The sequence below is a fragment of the Dasypus novemcinctus genome, chromosome 6, assembly GCF_030445035.2.
Source record: "Dasypus novemcinctus isolate mDasNov1 chromosome 6, mDasNov1.1.hap2, whole genome shotgun sequence".
NCBI classification, from domain to species: domain Eukaryota; kingdom Metazoa; phylum Chordata; class Mammalia; order Cingulata; family Dasypodidae; genus Dasypus; species Dasypus novemcinctus.
This window is the reverse complement of record NC_080678.1, coordinates 59,443,846-59,467,703: the sequence shown is the minus strand read 5'-3', so window position 1 is coordinate 59,467,703 and position 23,858 is coordinate 59,443,846. Positions and strand designations below refer to the sequence as shown.

The 23,858-nt window shown below is 34.7% G+C and overlaps 1 protein-coding gene across 2 annotated transcripts in view; it reads right to left on the bottom strand.

The window, feature by feature from the left end:
• PRKG1 (protein kinase cGMP-dependent 1) overlaps positions 1-23,858 on the bottom strand; it is a 1,391,770-nt gene that overhangs the window by 237,657 nt on the left and 1,130,255 nt on the right. For both annotated transcript variants that reach the window (XM_058298873.2, XM_058298872.1), the window contains exons 6-7: positions 15,068-15,145; positions 334-428 (exon numbers count right to left, since the gene is read on the bottom strand). In XM_058298873.2, the coding sequence (XP_058154856.1) occupies positions 334-428; positions 15,068-15,145 (173 nt within the window). The remainder of the gene's footprint in view (positions 1-333; positions 429-15,067; positions 15,146-23,858) is intronic.

Genomic DNA, 23,858 nt, shown 5'->3' with positions numbered 1-23,858 from the left:
TTCTCAACTAACCACTTTCCGAAGATTCTGAGTAAAACTTTTCTACAAAGGAAGCTTAGCAGAGATTGTGCCATCTCTTTTGGCATCTTTATAATGCTGAGAACTTTTCCTATTAACATAACAATGGTTTATTACCAAAATTAATCAATCCTATAGCCTATCTAAATTGATTTCAAGTCCAGCTGAAAATAAATAAAAAGTATCATCAGGGTCTATGTTTGATATTAGGGTAAGCCTTAAATCAAAAGCTTTAATTTTGTTGGGAACTCAAAATTAAAGACATAAATTTATGTAGTACTCAATCCAAAACTATATAACATGTGATTTACTTACCCCTGTAGGGCTTTCTCTCCAAACCAATCTCCTTTTCCTAAAGTTCGAAGAAAGATTGGGTCTTCACTTGGTGAGTCTTCACGAGTGACATTTACCTACAAAGAGAAACAATGAAAGTCTAAGTTCACTGCATACCCTGAATGATCAAATGAACACTAATGGATAATGTCAATTCCATTTCTTCTATTTTTTAAAATTTATTTTTATTAAGAAAAAAATTTTATTTACTGTTGTAAGGGTTAAAGAATATCACAAATCCCCATATATTCTTATACTTTCAGGTTTTCTTCAAGAAATAAAAATTATTAGGAAATTTGAATTGTGCTTGATCTTCATCACCGGTCTCATTTCCTTACCTCCCCTGTGGCTATCACTATGATGAATGTAGCAAGCATTCCAATAATCTTTTTAATGCATTTACATACATGTGTTTTAAAAATATATGAAAAGTATAATACTGTATGGATCATTTTGTAACTTTTTTCTTTTTACATCGTTTTAATTACTTTTTCTGTGCTATTAGACATAAATCTAGTTCATCCCATTTTTAAGCCTCAGTGTTTTATTTCACCAAATAAATGTATTTATTTATCCATTTGCTTCTTGATGGACATTTGCAATGTTTCCAATATTTTTCAATTACAATGTTAACATGGCCATCTCGTGTATCTCTACATGCATATCCCAGTTTTTCTAGGATATGCCTGTTTCTTTCCCTTCGAATAACCCAGACTTCCATTAAAAGCCATTCACATTTTTACGAAAACTTCCTGCAGGGCTCTAAAGGGTAAATGCATTCACAATCCACATGCTTCATTTAGCAGGAGTTCCTTTTTGTAAGACATAAATTGCATACATGTCTGTTTTTTTTAACCATAATTGATATTAAGCCCTTCAAAGAAAGGGATATTTCTTTGGCATTCTCCACAATTTATAATAAGTACTCAACAAAGTGCTATAAATTGTTTGAACAGAATGCCTGCATTACTACCAAGGTATCCAGCAAATGGAGGACTTATGACTTGAGTACTGGCCCACAAAAAGCAACTGATAATGTTTTTGTTGCATGAACGAAGACATGAATGCAATAAGCTGTACCTTTGTACTAATTCATTTCTCCCTCAAATTCTACTAATATTCATAATACTGTCTATGTGTCATCCAGACAGGTTAAATAGTTTAAATTCACTTACCTGGAAAATGTAATGAAGTAGAAAAACTAATTTCTTGAGACAATGCCAGAAATTTAAACACATTAAAATTACTACGCCTCAGGTTTTTAAATCTAGGCATTGGATGTTAAGGACCAGAATTTTTATAAGTATTTAGAAGGTGGAAGGAATTCAATTATTATTCTCCATTAATCATTTGATCACTCCCCCACACAGTGTTTCAAAACCATGGAAATGCAGCTTTAACACTCTTAACACTATGCTATATCACGGAAATGCTAGTTTACATTCTGATGAAGATTTTAGAAATATGGATAGAAAAGTACTAGTCCAATAACTCTCAAAATTTGGGGGGATGGGGTCAGCTCGCCTAAATGTACTTAAAGTTACTGAGCCTTTATTCCTGGGGTCTGAGTCACTACATATGGAGAAATCTGTATTTCAAAGATTAACATAGGTGATTCAGATGCAAGTGTTCTAAAGACCAATCTTTGACAAATATTGGTAAATTGTCTAAATATTTCTGAACCTCAGTTTTCCTCATCTGTATAATAAGACAATTCAACAACATTATTTCTGTCCATTTTAGTTGTTAAAAATGTCATAGACCAATGTGAATACACCCTAAGAAAATTACTTCAAAATTGGATATAGGTATACATGACATAATCAACATTTGTCATTTGGTTAACAAAAGAGAATAGAAATTCAAAATGGCAGATTTGTACAAGCCACTGGGAAATACCACTGGATTTTGAAACATTATTTAGAAGATGTTATTGAAATGAAATAATAAGAGACACAAAACAAAAAGTGTACCTCTTACCGACTAAACCACTTTCTGATTATGTAATAAATATGAAGAAAAAACCTCTCTGGATAACCCACATATGTGAAAAGATAAATAGCTCAAAGACCATTATAAATGGTTTTCTTTAGAGTTATAATATTCACAGATTTTGAATGCACATACAACTCATTGATCTAAATATGCACACCAATTGCGAGCATTTGCATCTTTTATCCTAAAAGAAAGTTCAAGGCAGAAAAAATTAAATATACAGAGATAGCCTCCCTAACTTTGGCCTATGTACCTATTCTTTTCATACTTAAGCCAAAAAGTATTTTCTGATCCATAACATTGTAAGAAAGAATTGGCTATGGAGCCTTAAAAATAATATTCAGTCTGTTTGAGCCTGTGTTATCTCATTTGCAATATGGAATAATTAGTTCATAGTGTGTGTGTGCATATGAATTAAGTGGGATTATCTAGGAAAATCATCTAATTTAATAGTAAAAAAATATTGGCTACTTCTTCCATACTTATTTTCCCCTTATATTTCTCTCACCTCCCATTTCAGAAATTCCATGCATTTGATTAAAAAAAATCATCTCACATCTTCTACTGTTGCTTTTTTATTGTTGTCCTAAAAGGCTTTTATCAGGAAGATGAGAGAGACTTTATATATTTTAATATTCCTTTTATTTATCTATTTTTTATTTTTCTATAATACATATGAACGATCTTATAACTTAAAAGGTTTACTTTTATCATGGATATAAAGGCTGTGGCCACCAGAGGTTCTGAGGGAGGAGAAGGAAGAAGAGGTATAATATGGGGGCATATTAGGGACATTAGAATTGTCCTGCATAACACTGCAATGACAAATAAAGGCCATTATATATTTTGTTATAACCTACAAAATTGTGTGGGAAAGAGTACAAACTATAATGTAAACTAGAGTCCACAGTTAGTAGCAATGCTTCAAAACGTGTTCATGAATTTAAAAAATGTACCACACTAATGAAAGATGTTGTCAATGGGAAAGTGTTGGAGGTGGAGGTGTTGGGGCATATGGGAATCCCATATATATATATATATATATTTTTTTTATTGACTTTGTAATAATATTACATTAAAAATATATATGTGAGGTCCCATTCAACCCCACCCCCCCACCCCCCCTCCCCCCTCCCAACAACACTCGTTCCCATCATCATGACACATCCATTGGATTTGGTAAGTACATCTTTGGGCACCTCTGCACCTCATAGACAATGGTTCACATCATGGCCCATACTCTCCTCCATTCCATCCAGTGGGTCCTGTGAGGATTTACAATGTCCGGTGATTACCTCTGAAGCACCATCCAGGGCAGCTCCATGTCCCAAAGACGCCTCCACCTCTCATCTCTTCCTGCCTTTCCCCATACCCATCGTCCACCATGTCCACTTTTCCCAATCCAATGCCACCTCTTCTATGTGGACATTGGATTGGTTGTGTCCATTGCACCTCTATGTCAAGAGGAGGCTCAGATTCCTTTATGTAATCTAAAACTTCTTTAAAAATAAAAATTAAAACTTAAAAAAAAAACTATATGTGTATGGTCTTATAATTTAACATTTTTAAACTATTTTAAAATCTCTATGTATTTTGTTAATTAAGCATAAAAATAGAAATTAGATTAAACTCATAAAATTGACCTTAATGCCAAAATCTTTAAAACTATATCAATCTGCTCAACCAATACATTTAGTTAAAAACAGTTCACTTTAAGAAAATAAAATATTTTAATATAGATTCAACCTGTTTATTTGAAAAGCAAAGTAAGGTAGCTTTTTACTAATGTTTTTATTTTTAAATATATCATATATACAAAAACTACATACAATATGTAGGTATAACAGAAAGAAAACAACAAAACCTACACCTCTTTACTCTCAATCTACTTTAAAAAATAAAACATCTCCAATTGGAAGCCTGTTACCATTGTCTCCTAACCAGGGACTTTGGAGACTGGAATGAATAATCTCAAGCAAAGTCTCCTTGAATTGAATTAGCACCTTTATTAAAAATCAAATGCACATTTAGTGTGGGTTCATTTCTGGACTCTCTATTCTGTTCCACTGATATATGTGCCTGTCTTCTCACCAATAACACACGGTTGTGATTATCACAGCTTTATAGGTCCTATTAAAATTGGATACTATGATTCCTGTAACTTGATTCTTCTTTTCTAATCTAATTTATCTATTCTAGCTGATTTTCTTTTTCATATAAATTTTAGAATCAGTTTATTTGTAACTATTAAAATCCTATTAGATTTTTCATTGGAATTTCAATAAATCTATAGATAGATAAGGGAAAACTGATGTTTTTACTACTTTGAGTCTTCTAATTCATAAATATGGTATATCTCCCCATTTATTCAGATCTTCTTTGATTTCTTTTGTCAGTATTTTGTACTTTTCAGCATGAAGATCCTATATCACTTTTGTTAGATTTATACCTAAGTACTTCCATTTTTTTGAGCCACTCTAAATAGTGTTTTTCAAATTTCGGTTTCCAATTATTCATTATTAGTATATTGAAATGCAACTGATTTTTTAAAAAATCTTTTATTGTGCTAATTTTATATATACTATAAAATTTGCCATTTCAACTATTTGTAAATGAACAATTTAGTGATATTAATTGCATTTACAATGTTGTGCTACCATCACCACCATCCATTGCCAAAACTTTTCAGCACACAAAACAGAAACTCTCTAACCAATTAAGCATTAACCCTTCATTCTTCCCATCCCTAGTCCCTAGTAACCTCCAATCTATTTCTGTCTTTATGAATTTACTTATTCTTGACAGACACTACAACATGGAAATACAACTAATTTTTTGCGTTGATTTGTGTTCTACAACCTTGCTAAACACATTTATTAGTTCTAGAGTGCTTTGCAGATTCCTTGGAATTGTCTACATAGACCATGATACCATCTGCTCATAGAGATAGTTTTGCTTCTTCCTTTCTGATCTGTATGTTTTTTTCTTTCCTTTTATTTGCCTTATTCCACTTGCTGATAGTTCTAATAAAATGTTGAATATGTGTGATAAGAGCAGACATTCTTGACTTGTACCTTATCTTAGGGGGAGAAGCATTCAGTCTTTAACTATTAAGTACACTGTTAGCTGTAGACACTTTGTAGATGCCATTTATTGAATCGAGGAGTTCTCTTATATTCCCAATGTGCTGAGAGTTGTTAACACAAATGAATATTGTACTTGTCAAATGTTTTTACTGCATCAATTGACATCATTTGACTTTTCTTCTTTAAAATGTTAATATGATAGATTACACTGAATGATTTGGCTTTTCAAGTATTTACTTTGTAGTAAAGGATTTAGTTCTGCATTGTTCAATATGGTCACCACTAGCTGCATGTAGCTGTTGATCACTTGCAAAGGGGCTACTGCAACTGAAGAAGCTGAAGTTGCAATTAAGTTAAATTAGCCTAACTAATTTTAACTTAAATGGCCTAATGTGGTTAATGACTACTATATTAGGCTATGAATATATAAAACAGTTTCATCAACACAGAAACATTTAATGGACAACACTAATCCAGCCAAACTTTATTAATTGTAAAAATGTATCTGTCTATATAAATAACTCAAAAGAAACTAAAATCATAGTATCTGTAAATGACTTTTATTTCTTCTTTTGTGATTGTTTTATCTTTTTCTTGACTAACAGCAATGATTGAGATTTCTAGTTCTACACTAAACAAAAGTGGTTATAATGGGCAAACTTATCTTATTCTTGATCTTAAAGGAAATGTTTTTCATGTTTCACTATTATATATAAAAAATAAAATTTCTATAAGAAAACACTTTCCACATTTAGCACCCTGAAGATTGTATTCAGTCAACACTTTAAAGAATTGTAAATTCTCAAATGCAAAACCATGTGGCTTTCAAGGGCATTTCATGGATGAAAATACTTGATCCACACATTTTAAAAATGTAGCACACAAAATATATTGAAGAGAATTTAAAAATCAAATGGCATATGAATTATTAATGGTATTCTGAAATTTTGAATACTAATCCTGTTCATTTTAGTTCAACTTACTTATGGAGAGAGACACAGTTACTCTTTTTTTTTTTTTCAAAGCAACTACAGTGACATAAGCATAAAGTTTTAACAGTGATATTTTTAATCAATTTTATTGAAACATATTCACAAACCAAACAATCCATCTAAAGTATACAACCAGTAGCTTTTGGTATAAATCACAGAAGTGTGTGTTTATGACTGCAATCAATATTAAAGCATTTTCATTACTTTGAAGACTCTGAATTACTTTAAAACTCCCTATCCCTTAGTAGTCACCTCTCAATCCCTCTATCCTTCCCTCCACGTACATAATCACTAATATAATTCCAACCCCATGAATTATTTGTATTTACATTTTGTATAGCTCGAATCAAACAATATGTAGTATTTAGTGTCTGGTTTCTTTCATTTAGCATAATTCCTTTTTTTTCTATAATTGATATAAGAATATTAATATATTACTCTTCCCTAGAGTCCATGGTTTGCTTTAGTTGTATTTTTGTCAAAATAATATGCTGTTATTATCATCATGTAACATTAATATACATTTGTTCTGTTTCATGGGAAAAAAATTCTTATAATTTGCACTATTAACCACACATTGTCCACATGAAGGTTCACTATACTATACAGTCCCATTTTTCTATCTTTAACTTTCCTTCTAGTGATATATACCACCTTAAATTTTCCATTTCAGTCACTATCATACCCATATGATAGCGCAGCTAATTACAATCACTGTAATGTGCTATCTTCATCCCTATCATTTTTAAACATTTAAAATCAACCTTACTACAAACTCTGCACAAATTAAGGCTCAGCTCTCCATCTTCTATCCTTGTTCTATCTTTTACTGACCTACATTCTAGCTAATAACTCCATGAATTTGCTCATATTTAGTTCACATTAGTGAAATCATATATTTGTCCTTTTGTGTCTGGCTTACTTCACTCAACATAATGTCCTCAAGGTTCATCCATGTTGTCATATGTTTCACAACTTCATTTCTCCTAACAACTGAAGAATATTCCATCATATGTCTATATCACAATTTGCTTATCCATTCACCAGTTGTTGGACACCTGGGTTGTTTCCATCTTTTGGCAATTGTGAGTAATGCTGCTAGGAACATCAGTGTGCAAATGTCTGTTTGTGTCCCTGCTCTCAGTTCTCCTGAGAAACTAGTAGCGGGATTACTCAATCATATGGCAGATCTATATTTAACTTCCTTAGGAATTGCCATTTTTCCACAGTGCTTACACCATTCTACATTCCACCAACAATGAATAAGCATTCCTATTTCTCCACATCCTGCCCAACACTTGTGGTTTCCTGTTTTTTAAATAATGGCCATTCTATTAGTTGTGAAATGATATCTCTTTGTAGTTTTGATTTGCATTTCCCTAATAGCTAGTGATGCTGAATATCTTTTAATTTGCTCTTTCACCATTTTTATTTCCCCTTTGGAAAATGTCTATTCACATCTTTTGCCCATTTTTCAGTCAGGTCATTTGTCTTTTTAATCACTGAGTTGTAGGATCTCCTTATTTATAATGGATATTAAATCTTTATTAGATATGTAATTTCCAAATATTTTCTCCCATTCAGTAGGCTGCCTTTTCACCTTCTTGACAAATTCCTTTGTAGCACAACAGTGTTTAAGCTTGAGGAGGTCCCATTTATCCATTTTTACTTTCATTGTTTGTGCTTTGGGTATAAAGTCCAAGAACCCATCTCCTATTGTCAGGAGATGCTTTCCTACATTATGTTCTAGGAGTTTTATGATCACAGTTTTATGTTTAGGTCTTTTAACCATTTTGAGTTCATTTTTGTCTGGGGAGTGAGATGGGGATCCTCTTTCATTCTTTGAGTTATGGATACCCAGTTCTCCCAGCACCATTTGTTTAATAGACTGGTCTGTCCCAGTTGAGTGGACCTGGTGACATTGTCAAAAATCAGAGGTGAGGGTCTATTTCCGAACGTGCAATTTTATTCCATTGATCAATATGTCTATATCTATGCCAATATCATGCTGTTTTGGTCACTGTAACTTTGTAATATGCTTTAGGGTCAAGAAGTGTGAGTCTTCCAACTTTGTTCTTTTTTAAGGTATTTTTGGCTATTGAGGGCCACTTTCCCTTCCAAATAAATTTGGTGATTGACTTTTCTATTTCTGTGAAGTAGGCCATTGGAATTTTGATTGGGATTGCATTGAATCTATAAATCTATAAGAATTGGCAGCTTAATGATATTCATCTTCCAGTCCATGAACACGGAATGTCCTTCCATTTGTTTAGATATTTGATTTCTTTCAGCAACATTTTGTAGATTTCTGAGGACAGGTCTTTTACATCCCTGGTTAAATTGATTCCTAGATAACCGATTATTTTAGGTGCCATTATAAATGGAATTCTTTTTCTTGATTTCCTCCTCAGATTGTTCATTACTAGTATATAGGTTTTGGTTTTTTTTATTTAAGGAAGTTCTGGGGATGGAACCTGGGACCTTGCATATGGGAAGCAGGCACTTAACTGCTGTACTATAAATGCTCTCTGACTAGTGTATAGAATTTTCTATGTGTGTTTTGTATCCTGTCACTTTGCTGAACTTGTTCATTTGCTCTAGCAGCTTTGTTGTAGCTATTTCAGAATTTTCTAAATATAGGATCATGTTATCTGTGAATAGTAAGAATTTTACTTCTTCTTTTCCAATATGGATGCCTTTTATGTCTTTTTCTTGCCCGAGCCAGAACTTCTAACATGATGTTGAATAACAGTGGTGACAGTGAGCATCCATGCCTTGTTCCCAATATTGGCATGGATTTTTCATTTATGCCCTGTATCATGTTGAAGAATTTTCCTTTTATTCCTATCTTTTGAAGGTTTTTATCAAGAAAGAATGCTGGATTTTTGCCTTTTCTGCATCAATTGAGATGATCATGTGGTTTTTCTTCTTCGATCTGTTAATGTTGAATATGTTAATTGATTTTCTTATATGGAACAACACTTGGTATACCAAGAATAAAACCCACTTGATTGTGGTGTATGATTTTCTTAATATGCTGCTGGATTTGATTTGCAAGTATTTTCTTGAGAAATTTTTGCATCGATCTTCATTCCAGAGAGTGGTCTGTAATTTCTTTCTTGTAGCATGTTCATCTGGCTCTGGTATAAGGATAATGTTGGCTTCATAAAATGAATTACATCATTTCCCCTCTTCTTCAAATTTTTGGAACAGTTTAAGCAGAATTGGTATGAATTCTTCTCAAAATGATTGGAAGAATTCACCTTGAAGCCTTCTGGTCCTGGGCTTTTCTTTGTTGGGAATTTTTTTGTGATATATTTGTGATTAATTTGCTGAGTGCCTGTATTTCTTTTAGGGTTGGTGTGCATTGTGTGTGAATTTCTAGGAATTTGTCCATTTCATCTAGGTTCTCTAATTTGTGGCATACAGTTTTTCCTAATATCCTCTTATCAACCATTTTATTTTGGTGGTATCAGTAGTAATGTCCCCCCTTTCAACCCAGATTTATTTATTTGCATCTTCTCTCTTTTTTAATTTGATAGTTTAAGGTTTTGCCAATTTTATTGATCTTCTAAAAGAACTAGCTTTTGGTTTTGTTGATTATATTGTTCTCAAATTCACTTAATCTTTGTTATTTCTTTCCTTCTGCTTCGTTTGGGATTGCTTTGTAGTTCTTTTTCTAGTTTCTCCAGGGGTGCAGTTAGGTCTTTGATTTTAGCTTTCTTCCTTTTTAATGTAGGTATTTAGAGTTATGCATTTCCCTCAGCCCTGCCTTTGCTTCATCCCATAAGTTTTTATAAGTTGTATTCTCATTTTCATTCATCTTGAGATATTTACCAATTTCTCTTGAATTTTGCTCTTGGACCCATTGATTGTTTAATGTGTTGTTTAGCGTCCACATATTTGCAAATTTTCTTATTCCCTTCTATTATTGATTTTCTTTCATTCCCATTATGGTCCAGGAAAGTGCTTTGTATAATTACAATCTTTTAAAATGTATTCAATAGATATTTATAACTTTTATCTTTGCCCCCTTTTTAAATAAATAATGGTTTTCTGTATCTTTTATAATGTTTCTGCATTTCAAGTCTATTTTGCTGATATTAGTATAGGTACCTCTCCTCTTTTTGATTACTGTTTGCATGGAATATCTTTTTCTAACCTTTCACTTTCACAAATACACTATTTGTATTTTTGGTTCTAGGGTGAGGCTCTTGTAGACAACATATAGAAGGTTCATTTTTTTAATCCATTCTGTCATCCTATATCTTTTGATTGGGAAGTTTAATCCACTATCATTAAATGTGATTACTGTTAAGGCACTACTTACTTTGACCATTTTATCCTTTGGTTTTCTATGTCATAACGTAGTTTTGTATATATTTTTACCATGATGGTTATCCTTTTTGATAATTCTCATTTCTATACTCTCCTCCATGTGTCTCTCTCCTGTCTTTTCATTTCAGACTGTAGAACTTCAGTTAGTATTTCTTATAGATCAAGCCTCTTGTTTTTGAACTCTCTCACTTTCTTTTTATCTGTGATTATTTTAAATCCACCATCATTTCTGAAGGATTATTTTTCTGGATAAAGAATTCTTGACTGGCAGTTTTTTCTCTTTCAGTGTCTTAAATATATTGTACCACTGTCTTCTCGCCTCCATGGTTTCTGATGAGAAATATACACTAAGTCTTCCTATTAAACATTTCTTGCATTTGATGGATCACTTTTCTCTTGCTGCTCCCAGAATTCTCTCTTTATCTTTGACATAACTCTATTTCTATTTATTCTGTTTGGAGTATGTAGCACATCTTGGAAATATATTTTCATGTCTTTCATCACAGTTGGAAAATTTTCAGCCATTATTTTCTCAAATATTCATCCTGCCCTCTTTCCCTCCTCTTCTTCTTATGGAAATCCCACGAGGTGTCTGTTGTTGTGCTTCATAATATCACACAGTTCCCAGAGCCCCTGCTCATTTTTTCTCTATCTCTTCTTCTGTCTTTTCAAAGATGTTTTCAGATGTTCTATCCTTTAACTCACTGATCCTTCCTTCTGCCATTTCAAATCTGTTGTACGCCTCTAACAGATTTTTAATCTCAACCACTGTGTCTTTCATTTTCATAAGTTCTTTTAATTCTCTGTTCAAATTTCAAACTCTTCTTTATGCTCACCCAGTCTTAGTGTATTTTATCTCTGTAGCCATAGTTTCCTTCAACTCTTTGAGTTGTTTTAGGAGATTTGTTTGAACATCAGTGATTAGCTGTCTCAAATCCTGTATCTCCTTTGGCATTTTAGTTTGTTCCTTTGACTGGGCCATATCTTCCTGTTTCTTAGTATGGCTTGTAATTTTTTGCCAATGTCTAGGCATCTGTTCATGAGGTGAGTTTACTCTGCTGGTTGGTTTCTCTCACTTGTCTAGGGTTTCATGGTTGACAACCTTTGTGCTATAGCTCTTCTTCAATTCTGGGTTCAAATTACACTAGGTCTTTAAAATTGCCCCTGTCTCTTTAAAACAGGGTCAGGGACCCACTAATAGGGTGTCTTGAGGAGGGGGACATTAAAGACACCAAAAAGCCTCTTTTGTTTTTTTTTCTTGGAGTGCACTTTTCTGACGTAGCAGCACATGGAAATCTTCAGCAAACCTTCCCCCTCAGGTCTATGGCGAATGTATTCACTCCAACCTCCACTGAGTGAGTGGAGCTCAAACAACAGCGCAGGGGAGACCAGCTCTGAGCCGGCTACTCAGAGCCAACTCACCGATCAGAAGCTCCTCTTTAGGAAACACTTTCTCTTCCCACTGCTCCCCTCTGCATCAGCAGCAGCCAGTCCCAGTCAATAAGGAGGGTGTTTGCCACAAAGGTGGGAGATTGGCACCATTCCCAACCAGAGGAGCAATTTACTCATGGGTGTTTCCTTTGCTTTCTCCTTCTCCCCATTCTGCTCCCAAACCTCTAGAACTGTATTTTCAGATGGTTTCTGCTTTTCCTCTTGCTATTTGTAGAAGTGAGGTCTACACCACCATCTTCCTGGAACTCTCCGCTATCAGTGATATTTTTGCAGGCTCAATTGTCAATTCTCTGGTCTACACAGTTCGCCATTGGGGGTAAAAATGGCTTGTTTCCAGGAAACTGGAAGGTATTGATTAAAGTATTGAGAACTAACTCAGGTTCTATTTGAATCGTCACCAGGTACTTTAGATATTTCCACAAGCTTTCTGCTTAAAGTTTTGAAAAAATCAGTTTGTGCTGGTTTAATGAAGGAAAACAAATATTTCAACATTTATTTTATAATATTTTTCTATTTGTGTAGATGTCCTGTATGGAAGAATAAAAACTGTTTCCTATTTAAATAAATGGAACTAAAATAGGAAATCCATCTGTAGCTTTCCAGCCCCCTGTTGAGTATTCCATTCTGTCTCACAACGTTTTGTGAGAAAAAGCCAGCTTACTGGTTACAAAGAATACATCTTTGCTAGTATCATCTTTCTTAGTTTTTTAAATGCATAAGAAACACAAGTTTACATCTGCATATCTTAAACGAAACGTGTAGTTTAAATTTCACATCTATAACCTATTTGCCTGGTAAGCCAGCCTGACTCTCATATTACTCTTTTCTCTTTCCCATTTCTTGCCATCAGGACTTGTATGTGTCCACCCTCATCTTCTTAAGACTTAAAACAGTAATTTTGATATATGGATGAAGCACAAAAATCATAGCAGCTATAATAGCTTGTTGGACCTGAAAAACTAGGTTAGGAAAAAATCTACAACTGGTTTAAAAAAATGTTTTGGTGTGTCATGAGAGTCTCGTGTATTTTTACCACTTCTCTCCCAGAATCACCATGAGGCTCTGAAATATTGCTTAGAGAATTGGGTCCTGTGGTGTAATTTCCACACTGTTTCTATTTATATATATTACAAAACTCATAAAACAGCTCCACTAATGCACCTGTCTTCAGGTGAAATTGGTCACAAGCCACTGCTTCTTTCAGGCAGTGCTGGAAATTTGAGGTAATAGGTTGGTCACAAAAGCTTGTCAGAAATCCATCTTAAAGGGTAAGCATATTACTCCATGACAGCAAAGAGTTAGCAATGTGATAAAGAAAAAAATAAATCCAGATTGTCAGAACAAAATGTCCTCTTATGACCAATGGAATCATTTATATCTAAGAAAATTTTCAAATTTCTCTCATTCTTTGGTCAATGATAACAAATAAAACAGTAAATTGCAGACTTTAACAATCTGTCACTTAAAAAAAACAGAAAAAAACATCAATATTTTCTTACTCTGCCTTCCTACATTGGGAAATCTAATATACAATTTTAACCATAGCTGTGGCCAGGCATGACTTCTCACCTTGCATTTTTAAGGAGCTTGTCTCTGACTTTTATTTCTACCACATGCTCTTCGATATCACTCAAATGGGCAGGTATGAAAAAACTATAAATAATATTTTCTCCACTTTAGTCTGACATGCCATTAAGACAAACAATGACACACTTTCTTGATTCAAAATTAGTCTTCAGAGGATTATTTAAAATGTGATCCAACAAGATTTATATTCTTTCACCTTTCCCAGTCACTAGAGCTGTGTAAATCTCTCTCTTCCCTAGTATAATTCTGAGCTATAAGGTATCAGAGTCAGTCATAGTGGTAAAAATGGAAGAAATATGTTTCTTTAAAGTGACAATTTAAAAAATAAAAGTTGGCATGTAAATCCCCATCTACCTGCATTTTCTTTTCCATCTCTTACTATTTCTGATACATATAGAGATAGAAGTTATTTTCAAGGAACACTTATGATAAAGCAAAATAAGTTCAAATAATAGTTATAGTACACTTGGGCTTTACATGTAAAAATGATTATGGCTTTACTATGAAAAGAAATTCAAGGTATTTGTAGTATAATAATATAACATTGCAGTAGTAATTTACATAAATTTCTATTTTCCAATTCACTTAATTTCTTATTTGCTTTTCAAAAAGGATTTAAAGATTTTCCTATTGTTGAAAATTTTGAAATAAAGCAATAAGGGATAAATTATGGTTTTTCTTTCATGTTCCTTATCTACCTATTCTTACCTCTTCACATATAGTTTACCACTCGTAATAATTTCTCAGTATGAATTCAATGTTTCCTTTGAAAATACAATGAAACATGAATGCATTTATATATTTTTGCCTGCAGAGTGCTAATTAACTTGCCGGAGGACATTAAAACTAATCAATGTCATAACCCAGGATTCAGACTTGGGTCATAAGATTTCAAAGCCCAGATGTTTCATTATAGTCTACTACTGCTTCCGATGATTAGATGGATTTCTTTTTTTCTTATGGGTTTTAAAATGATCTTAGTCTTGTTTTTTAATTATAGGATTTTAATTATAGAAATCTTCCCATTCATACAGACATATCAGTACTATCTAGCCTCATGATTATTAACTATCACACAGGCTCTCTTCAAAGTTGCACTTTTTTTTCCCTCCCAAATAATTTTTGGGAGATCCATTCTCACATATTTCTGATCAATGTCAGATGGGAAAACTGGTACAGCACAAGATTCTTCACACATGCTCCTGTTGGGGTGCTGATGAGCGCCAGGCTCCCCTTGCACATCACACTGGAGCTACCAGAGCTTACCTTTCCTTTGCTGATGATAAAGAAGGTGTCCCCTCTTGCCCCTTGCCTGATAATATATTCTCCATTTTCATAGTGGGTCTGAAAAATAGAAAGAGTAACAGAAAAAGACATTAAGAAAGAATAATTTACCAAACAGCTCAACCTCTTCAAATATCAGCCACTGAGCAATGCAGTCATCCTGATGGAATTTTATCCGAGCCTGGAAATCACTGTGATTTAAGAATGAATAATAGTCAATGAACACAATAATTACAAGGAAATATATTCTATCATGCTCATTTTAAAGCTATTTGGTCAATGCCATTTTTTTCCTGTGTGATTATATTCATAATTTTAAAATTCATTCATTTTAATTATTTAATGAAAATCTTCTTTTCTCCCATTAACTGAGCATGAAATAAAATAGCAGGGATGCTAATTAAACTGGCCTTTCTGTATTATTTTATTTCTTATTCTCATTTAGCCTTAGTATTTTCATAATGATAACCTTTTTCTGAGAAAATACTGTGGTGTCTAGAAATCATTATTTGAAACCAAGTTGACTTTTAGTATAGTTTAGATGGCCCTAGTAATTTTTTTTAAAAGGCATGGCATCATGCTTTAGTGTCCTTGCTTGAGCAATTTAGATTTGGCCCTGTCAAACATAATGTCTTAATTTTATGGAGTCAATTCTGTTCCAGCATCTGTGAGCTTGCAAACTACCAAACAAGGAGTATGGTAAGGCTGCAAGAGGATTATCACAGCCACTGTGTCAGTATTCTGACCTGGACACAGTCACTCTTCCCACTCCCAGGGTGAAGATTTGTCCTGCAATGAACAAAAGTAATTTCTATAAGGAGTGGTGGGAGAAAGCATATTGCTAGGTCAGGAGGTATAACAACAAAAAAATGAACAGTGCCATCTGGCCCTGTCTTTCTCTGCAGCTTAGCAGGGGAGCCATATTTTGTGAAGAAAAAATTACTTTGTATACTCCTTAGGAGTGTACAAATTTCATGGTTTGCATGCAGTACCATCAAGCCAATGGCAGTGATTTATCCTTATATTTCAATACCACTTTATTCACTCTTAAAATTTCCTTTCATTAATATTTGGCATTGTGTCTAGAAAGCCATTATGTTGTGTAACTTAAAAGTTAACATACTATCTACTCTGTTACTTCTTAAAATTCAAAAGTAATTTATTTTCCTAATAACAAGTGGTGTCAGTAAAAAGATCTTCCTAATCCTTTCTCCAATCTCTATCCCTAGATGGTATACATGATATGATTATCCTTCAAGACATTTTTTCTATCATTTTTAAATACATGTATCCCTGTGCATACAAACAATTATATATAAAAATAGGATTATACTGAGCAGAGGTGGCTCAAGCCATTGGGCACCTCCCTCCCACATGGGAGGTACCAGGTTTGGTTTGAGTGCCTCCTAAAAAAAGGTGAACCCACAACATACAGACACAGAGAGCAGCCAGCGAGTGCAAACAACGATGGGGTGGGGTAGGAGGAAGAGAAATAAATAAATAAATCTTTAAAAAAATAGAATTATAGAATATATATTCTTCAATTGATTTATTTCACCTAACAAGATACCCTGTGTTGCATTTTCATATCTTGCTGGTTTGGAATGGAAAGACCTTGAGGACATGATACTTGAGAAACAGTAGTTAAAGACTATCATGAGAGATATTCTACTTCCATGCATTCATTCAAACACATTTTGAGTGCCTCTGAGTCAAGATGTGTTACAGGCACTGATGACACAAAGATGAGAAAGACAAAATCCCAACTCACAAGAGGCTCTTAATACTCGCCAATAGATCTTTCTGTGATGATGGAAATATTCTCTCTCTACACTACCTGATACAGAAGCCGCTAGCCACATGGCGGCTGAGCACATGGAATGTGCAATTTAGCAGCTAAAGTTTTAATTTTATTTACTTTTAATTTAGTTAAAGAGCCATATGAGGATAGTATCTATCACACTGGATAGTGCAAGTAATAGGTAAAACTTGAGTTAAAACTTGTGGCAGTGGTGGAGGATGGGGAGCATCTTTTCCAATCTTGATGTTTTTATCCATGTGAATGGAGCTCAATTAGTAAAATCCTGGGCCTCTCTCTTCCTTTCCCTCACTCTGCACCAGAGGAGATGGCATAACCTATGTGACTGGTAAATTTGGAAATGATCAGCAATATATATTCATCCCAGCTCTTCATCCCTTCGTTATGGGATGTAGTTTCTCACAGAGAGCTGGCATTCTCTGTTCCTTCTCTAAGGGAAGACTCTTTTCTCCCCAGCCTGGTGGAGCCTGCCCCTCTCTGGACTTCTGTGACAGGACAGTTAAATCGGCTTAAATATAGGGTCCAAAGCTAGAAAGGCTGTCTGGATCTCACAATTAAGCTATATCCTTCATATTATATTTATGAGAAATAAAGGCAATAATTTGACATGTATCTTGCTCTTTATTTCTAACCTAATGCCCCTCAAAAAAACACCAATATCATCCAATATGCAAAATGTTATGTTATATTTAACTACAGGATCTTGTTAGAACACAATCTAGAGAGACCTGACACTGCCTGAGGGAACTCAGGATTGGTTTCAGCAAGGAGGAGATGCTTCAGCCCCAAATAAAAGGTCAGGAAGGTCACTGGACATTTAGCAGGAGAAAGGCATCTGAGGAAGAGGAGAATGGACAGCTTATTGTGGTCATATAGTAGCAGCAGATGTAAAACTATTTTGCCAAAAGCAGAAAAATGCACGTGAAAAGCACCAAAATATGAAGACTTCTTGGCTCATCTGAGCTCATCCTCCTCACCCATCTCCTTCTTAAAGTCATATCCCTATCCACATGATAGTTATTTCCTTTCAGACCTTTTAATAAGCCAAAGTTCTCTCTGTAATATATTGAAAGGCATAAAGGTAAGGGTTTCTCAACCGCTGCACTACTAATATTTTGAATCAGACAATTCTTTGTGTGGAGAGCTGCACATTCTGTTCTGCTGCAGTGTGTTTAGCATTATTCATTGCCTCTACCCACTAGATGCCAGTAGTACGCCTACCCCATTTGTGGCAAGCAAAAACATTCTTAGACATTGCCACATGTCCCCTTGTGGGCAAAACTGTCCCCAGTTGAGAAAGACTGTACTAAATCTTTCATGTTTTTAATCTCTTCATCCCAGATTGTAGAAAGTTTGGCAGGAGTATCAAGATATAGTATATTTAATTCATGGAAATAATTTAATCAGCTTCTTAACATCATCTGATATGTACTGTATTTTATAATTTGACACCTACAATTACCATATCTATTATTTTAGTTTAGGTACACAGGCACTAACTAAACACATTTCCATGCTTATATAACCCAGGGGTCCAGAGTGGCCAAAGGAAATCCAGGTTTGGGAAAGATATATTGTTGGTGTTTTAACACCAGGAGTATAATGACCATGTTATCCTGAAATGTTCAGTTGTACCTGATGGGCAGATGACCATGCATGCTGATTCTTCTAGAGGCTCTCTAATTATGTTAATCAAATGCCAGCAGTTTCACTGGTTTTTGAAGGTCACTTTGCAGCTCTACCATTTTCTTGTTTCAAATAAAATCACACAAAAATGCAGAATTTGGAATGGGAAGAAACCTTAGCAATTAGGTCCTTTGAAGCTTTCCAGAGTTACTAGGATAAAAGTCCATCTTTGAATATGGCCTGCAAGGCTATGTATAGTCTGCTCAATGTCTCTCTGCCCAACTACTTCTCACCCTCTCCCCTTTTGCCCTGTAGCCCCATTGGCCCTCATGGTCAGTTCCTCAGCCATGCCACCTGTCCTAAGCATCACAATTGCTCTATTCCAATGCTGGTCACCTGCTTACATTCTTCTCCTCTTTCAGGTCTCAGCCTTTCTTAGACCTGGCATACCCCTGTCCCCATGCCCTACGAGCCTCCCCATCCACTCCTCTAAACCCCATGACTAAATTATGTCTCTCAATTATGTGATCTTATAATACCCCAGAGCTTCACCACATTGCTCTTTTCTGAGCTTATATTTACTTAGTTACTTATTTGTATGATTATTTTCAACATGTTGGGTTTTTTTTGTTGTTGTTTGTTTGTTTTGGTTTGTTTTAGTTTTTACCAGATTTTAAGTTCTATGACTGCAAGAATCATGTCTGGCCTTATTTACCACACATGCCTAGCACAGTGCCAGGAACAGAGTAGGGACTCAAAAATATTAATTGCATGAACAAGATAGTTCTCCTTAATCCCTTTCTTTCTAGCATTGCCCATAGTCAATTCACTAGAAAGGCTCCTAACCTCAAAACATGTGCCAGGCCCAACATCTTTCACCATCCCCACTGCTATATCTCTAGTCCAAGCCAAAATCAGATCTTGGACTTTGGCAATGTCCTCATATCTGGTCTCCCTGCTTCCACTTGTGACCATCCTCACCTTTCCCTACACTATCCCATCTATTCCTCTTATTACAACCAGAGTGTCTTTTCCAATAAAAAAATCAAGTTAAATCACTCCAACTGCTTAAAACTTTAAACAGATTCTTGCTGTGTTTAAAAACCATAAGCAACTTACTGTGGGCTATAAAGCTCTCTATATTCTGTCCCTACCCACCTTTCCATCTTCATCCCCTCCAACTCTCACCCTCACACATTCTGTTTTGAGTACATTGACTTTCTTTCTGTGCCTTGTCAATGACAGGTTGGACCTCTTCCTCAGAATTTCACACTCACTAAGTCGTTTATCTGGAACACACCTCGTTAAGATCTTTGTCATAATCTTTTACTCATTGTTGTTGCCTCAGCAAGGCCTTTCCTAACCAGTCTTACTAAAGTGCCCTTCACTTCCATTCATTTTCTATTCCACATTCCCTTTATTTTTTTACTTTGTATTTTTTTTTTAATTTTTAAAATTATTTTTTATTGGAGAAGTTATGGGTTTACAGAAGACTCATGCATAAAATACAAAATTCCCATACATCACCCCAACACCATCATCTTGCATTAGTATGGAGTATTTGTTACAATTAATGAGAGCACATTTTTGTAACTGTAGTATTAATTAATTAAAGTCCATGTTTAACTTAAGTTTCACTGTCTATGTAGTTTCCTGGATTTTTAAAAACACTTATTCTGTTACCATACATATAATTAAACATTTCTTCTTTTAATCCCATTCAGGTTTTTTCAGTGCTGTTAATCATATTGCAGTGCTGTGCTACCATGACCATCATACATTACCTAAACATTTCTATAATTCCAAATAAGAACCCTGTGCACTTTAAGCTTAACTTCCCATTCCCTATCCACACCTTGTCCCCTGGTAACCTATATTCTAGACTCTGACTATGTGAGTTTTCTTATTCTAAGTGTTCAAATCAATGAGATCAGACAATATATTATCCTTTTGTGTCTGACTTATTTTGTTCAACATGATGTCATCAAGGTTTGTCCATGTTGTCACAAAGTTTCAGGATTTGATTCCATTTTATAGCTGAAAAAATAGTTTATTGTATATATATACCAAATTTTATTTATCTACTCATTGGTTGCTTCCATCACTGATAACTGTAAATAAAGCTTTTATGAACATTGATGGCAAATATTTGTTTGAGTCCCTGCTTTCAAGTTTTGGGGTATATAGTCTGTTGTAGGATTGTCAGGTCATATTGTAGTTCTATACTTAGCTTTCTTCCTATGTCTTTGCATCCTCTTTGACACTTGTTATTTTCCTTTTTTTTTTTTTAAATAGCAGCCATTCTGATGAGTGTAAAATAGTATCTCATTCTGGATTTGATTTGCACTTACCTGATGGCTAAAAATGTTGAGCATCTTTTCATGTGCTTTCTGGCCATGTGTATATCTTCTTTGGAGAGCTGTCTTAAGTCTTTTGCCCATTTTTATTTAGGTTGCTTGTCTTTTTTAATTAAGTTGAAGGATTTCTTTATATATATTTCTATTTTTTCATCTGTAAAATGCATATTAAACCTTTATCAGATATGTGGTTTCCAAATATTTTCTCCTATTTTGCAGGTGGTTGTTTTACTTTCATGAGGAAGTCCTTTGGGTCAACCATTTATCTATTTTTTTCTTTTGTTGCTTCTGCTTTAGATGTACAGTCTAAGAAATCATTACTTAACACAAGTTCCTGAAGATGCTTTCCTACATCTAATTCTATGAGTTTGATAGTTCTAGCTCTTTGATCCAAAAACTGGAGATCCAGTTTTCCCAGCACCATTTGTTGAAGAGACTATTCTTTTCCAAATGAGTGATCTTTGGCATCTTGTCAAAAGGTAGTTGACTATAAATGTGAAAATTGATTTCTAAGCTCTCAATTTGTTTCCATTGCTCTACATGTCTGTTCTTGTGCCAGTAACAAACTGTTTTGATTACTATGGTTTTGTAATAGGTTTTAAGATTGGGAAGTTTAAGTTCTCCAACTCCATTCTTTTTCAAGATGGCATTAGTTATATGAGGTAGATTTATTCCTAGATACTTGACTCTTTTAGTTGCTATTATAAATGGATTTACTTGATTTCTTCTTCTGATTGTTCATTGCTTGTGTGTAGAAACACTACTGATTTTTAGGTATTGATCTTGTACTTTGCCACTTTGCTATAATCATTTATTAGCTCTAAGAGCTTTATGGTGAATTTTTCTGGATGTTCGGTATATAGAAGAATACCATCTTCAAAAAAAGGAAAGTTTTACTTCTTCCTTTCCAACTTGGATGGCTTTTAATTCTCTTTACTTGCCTAGTTTCTCTGGAAAGAACTTCCAATATAATGTTGAATACCAGTGGTGGCAGTCAGCATCCTTTTCTTGGTTACTGGTCTTAGAGGAAAAACTTTCAGTCTTTCACCAATAGGTAGGATGTTAGTTGTGGGCTTTTCATATGTGTTCTTTATCATGTTGAGGAAGTTTCCTTCTATTCTTAGTGTTCTAAGTATTTTTATCCTGAATATGTTCTGGATTTTGTCAGATGCCTTTTCTGTATCAATTGAGATGATCATGCGGTATTTTCCTTCATTCTATTTATGTGGTGTATTACAATAATTGATTTTCTTATGTTGAATCAACCTTGCATATCACAGATAAATCCCATTTGGTCATGGTGTATAATTCCTTTAATATGCTTTTGAATTTGTTTTGCTAGTATTTTGCTGAGGATTGTTACATCTCTATTCATGAGAGATTATTTTTTGTTATTAGAAAACTCTCCGAAACTGTGTGGTCCTGCTTGGCTACTGCCAAGATGCCCACTAGACACTTGATGACCAACACATCAGTTGCAGACCACAGCACAACTGGGCCTCCTGTGAGAAGCTCCACCTGTCACACCTATCATGATTTGGAATTATCTTTATTTTTTGTTTATTATCTGGATCCTTCACCATGTCACCTGCTGCTCACTGAGGGGACTTTTTATTCTATTGTTTCACTTAGAGTGATGATCAGCACAAAATAGGCATGGATATATATTTGTTGGAAGAATGGCTAGATGAAAGATATATTTGGTCCAATCACCTTCCTTTTACATTGGGAAAACTGAGTTATAAATTTATAGATTAGAGGTATGGATAAAAAGGGATATCTGATTGCATACGTAAATGTAATCAATGCATCCCCCTTAAAGGTGGTAACTAAGAATAACATTTCCAAACATTGTGAGTTAGGAAAAGTATTCTTTTATTTGCCGTTTGAAAAAAAATGATTGGCTTTTTTAAAAAATTAAAGTTAATAGATCACACAGAATGTTACATTAAAAAAACTTAAGAAGTTCCCATATAACCCACTCCCCATTCCAAAAAATGTTACATTAGAAAAACATGAGATTCCCATATAACTCCCACCCCCGCACCCCACTCCTCCTACACCAACATCCTCCCCCATCATTGTGGCACGTTCATCGCACTCAGCAAACACATTTTGGAGCACTGCTGCACCACATGGATAATAGTTTATCCTGTAGTTCACACTCTCCCTCGGTACATTCAGTGGGTTATGGCAGGATATATAATGTCCAGCATCTGACCCTGCAATATCATTCAGGACAACTCCAAGTCCCAAAATGCTCCCACATCACATCTCTTCTTCCTTCTTCCTGTCCTCAGCAACTACTGTGGCCACTTTTTCCACCTCAATGCTACAATTTCTTCTATTACTAGTCACAATAATTTTATAGTAGAATATCAGTAAGTCCACTCTAATCCATATTTTATTCCTCCATTCTTTGGACTCTGGGATGGTGATGTCCACTCCACCTCTAAAACAAGAGGGGGCTTATATTCCACATGGATGATGGATGCAATTCTTCTGCTTGCTGTTGTAGGCACTCTTCGTTCCCTAGTGTGGTAGTTGACCATCTTCACCTCCCTGTCAGCTGAACTGGGTGTTTGGTTTTTATTGTAAATATTTATGTTCCTGGAGTCTTAGTATTCAATATTAATATGTAAACCATTATTTCCCTCTATATTTAGGTTTATTTAAGTTTAAGTCTGGAGTTATTCCTAGGTCTTTAAGTACAAAATATCCATTAAGGTGCTTCTCACGGATGGTAGCGGGAGCACAGCGGAGGTGAACTTTAGAGATCTGCCCTCCTTTGGGGTCTTGTGAGGCCCTGTATGACTGGAAGGGGAATGGAGGAAGAAGCCTAGCCTGAGGTGCAGCCCTGAAGCCTTTCACAGAGGTTCTGATTTTTTGCCACCAGGAGCCTCCTTCTCTGGACCTGGTATGTTCAAATGCCCCAGTGGCCTGGTCTGTGAGGCTAAATGACCATTGAGGC